Source organism: Etheostoma cragini, chromosome 9, assembly GCF_013103735.1.
Source record: "Etheostoma cragini isolate CJK2018 chromosome 9, CSU_Ecrag_1.0, whole genome shotgun sequence".
NCBI classification, from domain to species: domain Eukaryota; kingdom Metazoa; phylum Chordata; class Actinopteri; order Perciformes; family Percidae; genus Etheostoma; species Etheostoma cragini.
This window is the reverse complement of record NC_048415.1, coordinates 21693023-21703581: the sequence shown is the minus strand read 5'-3', so window position 1 is coordinate 21703581 and position 10559 is coordinate 21693023. Positions and strand designations below refer to the sequence as shown.

The following is a 10559-nucleotide window of genomic DNA, read 5'->3' as shown; positions in this document are numbered from 1 at the left end:
CGCTTTAAATAGCTGCGGCCCTGAGGCTCTATCTAAACTACATTTCGTTGCATTGTACCAGTACATGTGTAATGACAATAAAGTTGAATCTAATCTAATCTAAAACATGACACTGCTAATGATTACAATACACCCTCTTTTCCTCTTTTTTAAGTCAAGTAAGATTACGTTTACTACAGAAGTTGGGGTCCATTACACTCTTCATCTCATGCCACAATTTGGGTCCAATCAGGCCCATTCCAGCATTACTTACTGTGAGATGAAGTCAGGCGTGGCAAGAATTATTATCAAAGCATGTATAGTACAATTGTTATGTATTGGGAAAATATGCATAATTGCAGAACCAACACTTGTGAGTAGTTGCAGTTCCAGAATTAAAAATAATTATGACTGCATTGAACCAAATGGTGTGGGCTTACTAAGACTATCCAATCTGCGCTCAGGCAGGCTGTTCACACAGGCTTGGATGGAGTCCTTGTCACATACGGCCAACTGTTTGATTTCCACAATAGAAGTGTAGTCATTTTTTTATGATGTTCAAATTATTGGACAAATTATATCTCAACTCAACTGCAACATCCTTTCCAGAAACAATGTTCCAGTTGCTCAGGATAATCCAACATTGGGACTATTTCCCATGGGGGCTATTATCAGAATGCAGTATCAATGTGTGTTAACATTGTTCTCAAAACAGTTTGCGGACATTACTACATCACTGCTAGTAAAATATAATTTGTTTTTGTCTAAACATAGTTAAAATGAAAATAGGATAAATGATAAATGATATATATTCTTATAATTACCAAATAACTGTAAGATCCTAACTTTGAGTGATTTGTCTCCAAAGGCACTATAACTCCTAAAGTGTCTCTCACACTTTTTTGCAGCCATGTACCTACCAACAAATAGTATTACTTTCACTTTATTGCTATTAGAGAAAAAGCGTCAGAAAAGGTCCATGTTCTGTTTATATAGAGAAATCTAATAAAAAAGGACAATCTTCAAAACAGGTCATCTTTATATTCAAATTCAGAACTTCTCAATCTATATTTTTCTTTGCAATCTAGGCTGTAAAAAGGGAAATGTTACATAAAAATATACATTTGTTTTGTCACAAACAGAAATACATTTGTACCGTCTTAAATTTCACAACCTCATCCATAACAAATTAGGCCACACTAGACTTGGGAGAAATAATGCATCATGGTTATCACTGGATCATAAAGCCTCTTTTGTTTAAGAAAGAATGAAAGCGAGCTGCTAAGGTTTGATACATTTTGGATATTGTAAGTGTGATTCCTTGCCTAGTACATCATTGCAAAAAGGAATGTGAAATCTTTAATGCATATCCAAGCTAATTCCCACCTGAAATTCCAAGATCACACAAACTCTTACAGGTTTATTATTCTTTGAAGACCAATGATAAATGACAAGAAATGAATCTTTGCAAGTTTCTTGCAAATGCTACTGCTTTGTTGCTTTTCTACAATTTATTTTTGATTCCGTCTTTCAGGCACTGCAACTCTTTCCTACATATTTGGGTCCCAGGCATGGAACCAGCCGGTGAAGGAGAGTGGCTCATCCCCCTGTTTAATGGTGCTGATGGGGATACCACGACGACCAGAAGGGTCTGAATTCAAATAGTCTTTGGCTGAAAGAAAAACAAGGATACATCTGTGAACAAATTGTCTTCTGCAATTTCTCCTCATCTTTAATAACTCTGTTTGTCTTACCAATCTTAAGTGATCCAGTTTTCTCTGTCTCGTTGGCTTCCTTTCCAACCCAAACAAAGATCTGGTGAGAGAAATAACGCATAGGATTTAGGAATAAGGCAGCAATATTATTAGAACAAACACTAAATTGTTTCATTAAAAGTGAAGGCGGCATACCTGATCCCAGGTATCCAAAATCATGACATCATCAGGTGCCAGATCCAATTGTGTGAACTCACCAGGCACTTCCTCCGCCTAAATATGATAAGTCAATGTTTAAAAAGTGGCTGTATCAAACTCCCCTTAATGAAAATAGAAACTTAGATACTCACTATAAGCCTGCCAGTCTTGTTTGAACAGCCAAACAGTCGTGGAGCCCTGACTGTCTTCTGCAGAGTAATAGAGGTCTGGTAGTCCTTCTTACCTCCCAGTGCTGTCCAGAAACCAGCTAACGACGAGGAGAAAACTTTTTAGCATAACAATATTTTACATCGGTATCGTGATAAAATTAATGTTTTTTTTCAGCACTCACCTGGCTCCTTGGTCTCCTCCACCTCAGTGGCAGTTCCTCCAAGCAGGCCGGCAACATACTTAGCTGCAGCCACCTCCTCTGAAGTGGTTCCCTTTCCTTTCCACAGGAAGAGGGAATCAGGCGACTTTAGCACAAACACATCATTGGTGTTCAGAGAGGAGGCAGTGGGCTCCACCTGGATCAGTGACAAACAAAGAGGGGGAAAATAGTATCAATCGCTCACTATAAAGCGTCAGTTCACGCACATTCAAATAAACAATTTAAACAAAGCTGACCTCAACAGCCCGTGTAGCTTTGGTGGAGCTCTGGCGGATATGGAAGAGTCGTGTGTTGCCAGGCTTGCTCTCCCCAGACTTGCGGGATGTCCCACCCAGGTGGACAACCAAAGGCTTGGCCTTAAACAAACTCACAAGATGAGGGGGTTCTTGGCCCTGAGTGACACGAACCTGCCAAAACACAGCAGTAACTTAGCTTACATGTAAGATGAGGACAGAGGTGATAGGAGTCGTTCACACAATTGAGCGTATTTCCCGAGATATTATCTATTCCTATAAAGAAAAACCTGAGTAATACCATAGATTGACACAGTAAATATCTTACCTGGGTAGCTGCTCCATCCATGGAATTGTCCAGGTCAACGGTGAGAAAGGCTGAAGCACCAAGTTCATCCTTAGAGCACTTCCGCCCTTGCCTACAGCAAAGCCATAATGTATTCATAACATCTTGAAGAAGCTTCAAGCTAAATCAATGTAGATATTTACCAAGAAAAGCAATGCTGGCTTACTAACCAGTTTAAATGAGAATTCCGGCCATGTTAATCTGGATTGGTATGAATATTCGATATGGTCATAACCACTACAGTGCTCAATTACCTATTTTTGAGGAGGATATAAACTACAATTTGTCGCCGCAAAGGCATGGAGGACACCCAATTCACCCCCCGGCGCTCTGGTGCTTGTTGTCGGCTGCGGGAGGCGAGGAAGGCGGGGACAAAGGCTGCCTGCCTGGCTAAGGGAACTAGCACAAAGATCGACAGTGCCAAGCCTACTCACCAACACCAGATCGATCACAGACAAAATGCATGAGCTGCAAATGCACACGGAACTGCTGCTTTATGATTTTCACAAAAGCCTGGCTGAACACACTTATCCATAGCAGCTAACCAGGCAAGCAAGCTATCCACCAGCAAGATCAAGGCAGCGTAGGTGAATTAAAACAATGTCTGAATTGAAAACGCATCTTGATGTTACGGAAGAGCCCTGTTCATGTTGAACAGACAGATTAGTTGCATTGTGTGTCTGTTAAAAGGCACAAAGGCACTCTAAAACTTGCCCCATTAACTACTGTTTTAGCTCTTTGTCTGCATCGATTCAGGTCAGGATTTTTTTAATTGAAAGTACTTGCATATTTGTAGCAATCAAGATTAACATAAAAATTGTCCAGAATTCTCCTTTAGGCAGTCAACTTTCCCAGCTCTGAGACAGCAAAATTGATTTAATTGATACCTATAAATATAATTTAAAGGCACATCCTAATATATTAGTATGCTAACATATAAGTTGTATAAAACAAAAGTCAGCTATATGAAAATATGCACCTGTTGTTCTGTGTGAATTGTTTAAACAAAGGTTTGGTTACAAAAAAATAACTTTGCACTACTAAAAAAATAAAATATGATTATATAAACATATAAGATGATTCCTGCATTAATCTCCTCTGGCCATGAGGGACCCTGTGTAGATGTTTCTATAATTTTTCTTTTTTTACCTCACATTGTGCACATTCCTAAATAAAGGGGGGTTGGTAGAGGCCCAACAACAATATTTTGCCCATGGGCCCCACTAACAGGTTAATCTAGCCATTCTAAAAAAAGTTGCCCTCACCAGGTGTAGATGATGTGCTTCTCTCTGCCTCCCGCTTTGTAGGAGTACAGCACCAGGTAACAGTCACCTCCAAAGAACTGTCCATAGCTGGATGGGTCCACAGGTACTTTAGCACCTCCTTCCACACGCCAAATCTACAGACACCCACTATTGTCACATCTACATATTATATGAAGACATGAAAATACAGCATTAGCTAGTTCGCTTTGTGAACCTACCTGGACTTTCCCGGAGCCATCGTCCACCATGCCATGCTGGGCAGCCATGCTGATATTGTCGTGGAGTTTGGAGGAGTCAAAGGGAATCTGAGCCACCTTGGCGATTTGACCGATGGTGTATGCCTTACTTGGGCCAGTGGTCTCATCCTTGTCCAACCAGTTGAAGAAGAACTGCTTAAACAGGGTGGTCTCACTCCCTGCTGGAATTACCTGGATCTGTTCATGTTATAAATTGACAGAAGAGCAAGCCTTTTTACCAACAGGACGACAAGACTTTAAGAATAAAGTTCTGGTAGCAACATTCTATGTGGCCACATTACCTGAGTATTTTGGGGGTAATTCTTGTCTTTGATGAACTTGTTTGCAGAAATCATTGCTGCTTTGCGCTCATCTGCATTTGCCTTCTGCCCTGCAGTTTAGGGTGTGGGACAGTGGTTAGAGAATACAATCTCTGGTCAAATCCATAAATTAGTCATATTTTCCCAGTTGGAATAACTTGTAAAGGAGTGCTGACTAACAACATGTTGCTATGAGCAGACTGAGCATTGACAAAGAAAAAAAAAAGTTGTAGAAATGGGTATATGTTATGGTGTAATACCTTTCCAGACAAAAATTTGGTTGTTTCCTCCGTTGTCCAAGATGTAGCAATCACTTTGTGAGAGCATGTTTTGTTTGAAGGGGCTTTTATCAGCCACCATATTTGTCTTCATGGAACCGGCAGCATCAGAAATCTAAAAAGTAGAGAGATCAACAAATTTACATTTATAATTTGAATCTTTTAAATACTGTAACATTTATCTACATCAATTTAAAGCTTGATATTTGGTCATATTTACCAAATAGAGACATGCCACGTTATTCTTCTTTGGGTCAGCGGGTACATCATCAGGGCTTGCTGGTGGTAGGTCGGGCTTGGGTCCGAGCACCTGTAAATAACCACAAACTCACAGAATGCAACATTGCACAAACATCCTTCCTAGCAGCCAAAGCAAGATGTATCCAAAATAAAGCTGTTTAAATTTAAAGGTAAAAAAGGCTCACTTCAATGACAGCTTCTGGTTCAGAGCCTTCAGCAATCATGTTTAACTCAGCACGACCCCGTCGCTCATTGTCGCGGATATCTTTGGCCAATTCAGTGGTTTTTATGCGTTCAAATGAATTGCTTTCACTGCCAGACCAGTGGAAGATGGCCTAGCATTTCACAGAGGAAAAGAGGAAAAGAAGATGGAAATAAAGTTATGGTGAAACACTGCAACATATCTAACAGTCTAACATATTTTGTAGTCCGTCTTCTACCTTTCCCAAGTCTATGATGAAGCAGTCTCCTTTATTGAAGCTACTCCAGGAAAAGGGCACCTCCGTGGCTCTGATTGTCCGGCGACCTTTAACGTGCAGCAGACGTTTGACATCTACCTCGTTGGTCACCACATGCGCAAAGCCTGAGGCTACTCCACCTTCCTTTGACGGGAGGAAAGTCAAGAAGATTAAAGCATTAGAACTATTTCATTGAACTACAATGGCATTGTTTGTCAATTTCAAAGCTATTAATTAAAGATGTAAAGATTGTTGGACATTTTCCAAAATGTCCAACAATCTTTACATCTTTAATTAATAGCTTTGAAATTAAATTAAATAAAAAAGACTGATACCACTCTCATGTCTTTACAGTAAATAAAAAAGCTACAGCCTGCAGCCAGTCAGCTTGACCGTGCATAAATTAGACTGAACACTCAACTCTCTCCAAGATTTTCCTAAAATGTAAAACTATTCATTTGAAGATGTATAGATTCTGGTTTATGTGGATTAGTATTTCAACACCATATTTTCTACATCTATGGTACTAAAATAAATCACTGGCTATAGTCTGTTTTTCAGTGTTCTATTTTATTTCATCATCTGATGTTTTGGCATTAGAGAGCATGTTTCTGCTTGCCCTGTTTGACAGTTTAAACTCCCCAAGGAAAACTTGAGAGGAAAACTTGTAGGAGCAACCAATTACGACACCAAACATTTGCCAAAAATAACACTGGGATGAGTTCAACTTCCCAGACGGATTAACAAGCTTAGGTCATTACATTGGTTTCATTTGTTTTGTTGTCCGGTAAAAATAAAAGTAATTTGTCTCTCTGGTTACAAAAGAGAAATGTCACGACTTTTGTGTGTTTTAAACTATAAACCACACGCCAAATCTACAGACACCCACTATTGTCACACTGACATCTGAAGACATGAACATACAGCATAAGCTGGTTCGGCTCGTGAACATACCTGGACTTTACCGGAGCCATCGTCCACCAGAATCATCGTGTTATTTTAACTATCATATTTCCCTCTTTACCTTGTACTTGATGCCATGTTTAAAGTATCCCATGAAGGTGACAGACTCTTGGTTTTGAAACTCAGTGAACTGTCTAGGGGCTCCGCGCAGGAAGTCATCCAGTTGCGTCATAAAGATGGCAGCAGCCCCTTTCTCATCCTGGGAAGCTTTCTCACCTGTGGTGTAACAGATAACGGTAAAAAAAAAAACAACAATGAATGACTGTAAAAAAAAAAGCAAAGAGAGCGTATAGACAAACAAATGAGAGGATTTTTAATTGATCCTTAGGTGTCAGCAGAGAATCAAAGTCCAATACCAATCCACGAGTGAACGTTGTAAGAAGGAGCAGACGTGGTGTGAAGCACTATGTAAGAGTCTCCAGTAAAGAAGTTTCCATGCAGTTCTGTCGGGACAGGTACCAAATCCATTTTCTCTATCCGCCACACCTGCAGGCCGGGTTTCTTCCCTGCAGTAGCAAACTCCTTGTGGGATGCCATAGTGATCAGGGCCTGAGGGGAAACACGCCTTTATTAACAAGTAAACTATCCGGCTACAGCAAGAAACCGTAACTAACCTTATAACACAAGCGCTGATTGATTGTAAGGTTGTACTTTCATACAGGGTTGAAAAGATTACATGAATAATCAATTTCTTGATTAACAGAAAAAGAACAATTGAAGTCAGTTTTCAAGCATAAATGTCAAAAATGTCCAGTTCCAGCTTCTCAAATGTGCGGATTTAAGGCTTTTCTTTTTTGAATGTGATTGTAAACTGATTATTTTGGGGTTTTGAACAGTTGGTTGGACAAAACAAGCAATTGTATGACCTCTGGGTTAAATAAACTGCATTTTCACTAAACTCAATGATGAAAATATTAGATAATTGCAAACCTAGTTTCATGCAGATTTAAATTCGGCCATTAAGACTCAAATCAGGTAAACATTCTCATCCTGTTTGATTTAGAAAAAACTGGAAAATAAACTCTTCAAAGTTATACAAACATTGGGATCCCCACTATTTATCATCACTTGAGAATCTCAGGGCAATAAATGGTGTACATCACAAAGTATTTAAAAATTCACAAAAAAAGTTATACTGTTTTATCAATGGTGCATTGTGTTGCTTTATTCCCTTTCCATTTATTAAAGGACAAAAGTCCCATCCCTTATTTACTCGGCAGCATGTTGTCTAACCTGTAAAACAGGTACCTTATCCTGAATTTAAAGAAGTTACTGTTTGTAGATAAACTGATGGTAAATCACCTTGTGTACCAGGGAGTGGCCTCTACACTTACTGCTAAACTGCAATGCAAATTGTTTTTGTGATATTTTTGAGCAGGAAACGCCTCTCCTCACAGCCAAAGACAAAATGCACCTTATTCTGCACAGGGTAATCACGACTTATACATTCAAAATTATGTTACATAATCGTCAAAATGTCTCTGTGTAAAGCATTGACTATTGTGCTTCCTTTGACAGAATCAGTCAAAGCAGAAGTTGTTGCTATGAATAATTAAGGCAAATTTCTTAAAATGTAAAATAAGCAATTGGTATAAAATTTTGTACATGCATCTGAACAGCTATAAAACTTTTTTTCATCCTTCCATAACATTTCGCAAAGACATGCAGAATATCAACATTTCCCATTACCTGGTGAGGACAGAAGACAGATGCTGGGTTAGAAGAAGGTGATACTGCTGCACTGCTGCTCTTCCAGGTTTCCGCCCAGGCTGTCTGCACTCAGATCTGCTATATAGTCTGCAGAGACATGCACGTGGTGATAAGGGGCGTATCCAGTGGAATCCCAACCCAACGCAGTCTGCAAAAGAGCTGCAAAAATAACATGTGTAATGTTCGGTTCAGAAAACGATCTGAGAACTGATGCAAAAGAAAACCCAACCAAAACCATCGAGATCACAGGGAAACTCTTAAGTTGAATCTGTATTGGAAGTGGACCAACATCCAGCTAAGAAGATTTTCTTTCTGTATTTCTAATAAAAACCTCCAAGCTTAAACAACCTACACTAACACTTTGTGTATGCAGCCATCACAAATGCATATGGGTGTAATTTAATTATGTCATAGACATTTAGGACTATTTGTGTGATATGTCTACAGCTAGCAACCAGATAACTTAGTATAATGATAAAAAGCCTTGCTCAGCTGTAAAGGCACAACAGAAAGGAAAAACATCAGATTTATTTGTGATTGGAAAGCCATCCAGACAAAATGAACAGGTTTAAGGATTATAAAAAACTAGAGCTAATATGAGCTGTTGAATCACTTCCTTCTTAAGCCCTGTGGAAGATCTGTTATGGCAAGAACATTTCTTGGGACTCATTTTAGTGTACAGGTTACACATTTCTCTTGGCTGGTTGGCCATTGCTACTGTTTTAGCAAGTATGTCTATGGTGATTGTTTGGCACTGGCCTGTCAGCAGCTAAAATTTGTGACTACTCTTTCTCCTATGTGGCAGCCTGAAGTCACAAATCTCCCCTCTGAGCTCCGGCGGTCGCCTCAGGTTAGGACTGTATCATCATTCCTACTACCAGAGCTGCGTCAGCACATTCTTTCTTAGGATACCAGGATACACAGCTTACACAGTCCCTGACTGGAACATACCAGCATGCCTCCACAAGACTAACACAAGTGCAGACACACACACACACACACACACACACAGACACACACACACACACACTACTAACACGGTGGCTAAACACAAAGGCTTCTAACTACAGGCTACTTGTTCTAACTTGAGTTCAACCAAAATGCACTTCATATTCACGATGGCTGCTTTCAAAGCCAGCAGGGCCTCAGAATTTCACATGAAGACCTAGGCAGCCCTCATCAGTGTTTAGCTGAAACACTACTGTAAAGAAAACGGCCCACCTACAAGTCTGATAATAGGGCTTCTTCCTGATTGAACAAGGGTAGGGCCTACATATAGTCTAGATCAACGGAAGTACATTTCCAAGTTAAAGTCTGGCGCTTGAGGCTTTGCCCCCTCCTTTGTCTCTCTGTGTGTCACCATTCTAAAATGCCAACAACAAACTTCGAGCTAGCAAGCTACACAATGAAACCGGCAAGTTTTGGAGAAAGATTTGGATCGCACAACAAGGCAGGGCTGCTTGGTTGTTTTGAGTAATGATTGTAGAGATTTGCAAATAATACGTTTACGACATTTGTTAGGCCTACTATCCAACTGGGATGTTTTGTGACCGATTTGTGGGATAGCTTTGGATAAAGTACACACGGTGATAGTGGCAAATTACGTATAACCATCAATACAGCTTGTTTATATGGATCACGTTACTCTATTGTGTGAACAGTTTACTTTATTTGATATTGTATGTCTGTCTGCAAATGTTCCACCAAAACAAGTTCCCTACCGAGAACTTTGCAGGGCCACCATCGCTGAGTCAGGAGCCTAGTGCCTGCATTTTAAAGAAATGCAAAACAGCCCAGAGCGTTTTTTGTCCTATCTTAGAATGTACTGTATCTGTGGTGTAGCCAAACCTTAATCCAAAGCACTGTGGAGATAGGTCTGACAATGCGAGACTAGCCTACATGCAAAAACTTGATTCATTGAGTCAAACTTGCCTGCAGATGTGTCTAATGACTTTTAATTTACCTGCAGCAACACTTTCAAAAAGCTCATGAAAAAGATCTTTCGCAGCCTTCAACAGGATTTCCCTTTTTACTACCGGTTTTACCCATTTAATCTTCCAGATATAACAACTAAGGTGTTATGTGAAATGTGTTAATTTGCGTTCTCGCAAAGAGGCTAGATGAGAAGATTGATACCACTCTTAAAGAAAGAAGTGTTACGGGGAAGGACGGACCCAAACGCACAGCTCAAAGTAACGTTATTTATTAAGGGGAAGGAGAGGAAAAG

The 10559-nt window shown here is 39.8% G+C and overlaps 1 protein-coding gene across 1 annotated transcript; it reads right to left on the bottom strand.

Moving 5' to 3' along the window:
- Positions 1-1020: 1020 nt before the first annotated feature.
- scinla (scinderin like a) lies at positions 1021-8528 on the bottom strand. Its single transcript, XM_034882547.1, has 17 exons — positions 8312-8528; positions 6979-7171; positions 6684-6838; positions 5642-5803; positions 5387-5536; positions 5182-5271; positions 4944-5076; positions 4666-4754; positions 4346-4561; positions 4128-4261; positions 2845-2935; positions 2520-2690; positions 2245-2419; positions 2045-2160; positions 1890-1967; positions 1734-1794; positions 1021-1651 (listed from the first exon to the last, which is right to left on the bottom strand). Exons 2-17 carry the CDS (start codon positions 7157-7159, stop codon positions 1530-1532), a joined length of 2124 nt encoding a protein of 707 aa, XP_034738438.1. The 5' UTR covers positions 7160-7171; positions 8312-8528; the 3' UTR covers positions 1021-1529.
- Positions 8529-10559: the final 2031 nt, after the last annotated feature.

Coding starts and splice junctions, on each gene's coding strand:
- scinla (XM_034882547.1), bottom strand. CDS start 7,159: ATGGCATCCCACAAGGAGTTTGCTACTGCAGGGAAGAAACCCGGCCTG. Junction 4,562..4,665: donor ATTACCCCCAAAATACTCAG/GTAATGTGGCCA, acceptor TAACATGAACAG/ATCCAGGTAATTCCAGCAGG. Junction 1,795..1,889: donor TTTTGGATACCTGGGATCAG/GTATGCCGCCTT, acceptor TTCTCTCACCAG/ATCTTTGTTTGGGTTGGAAA.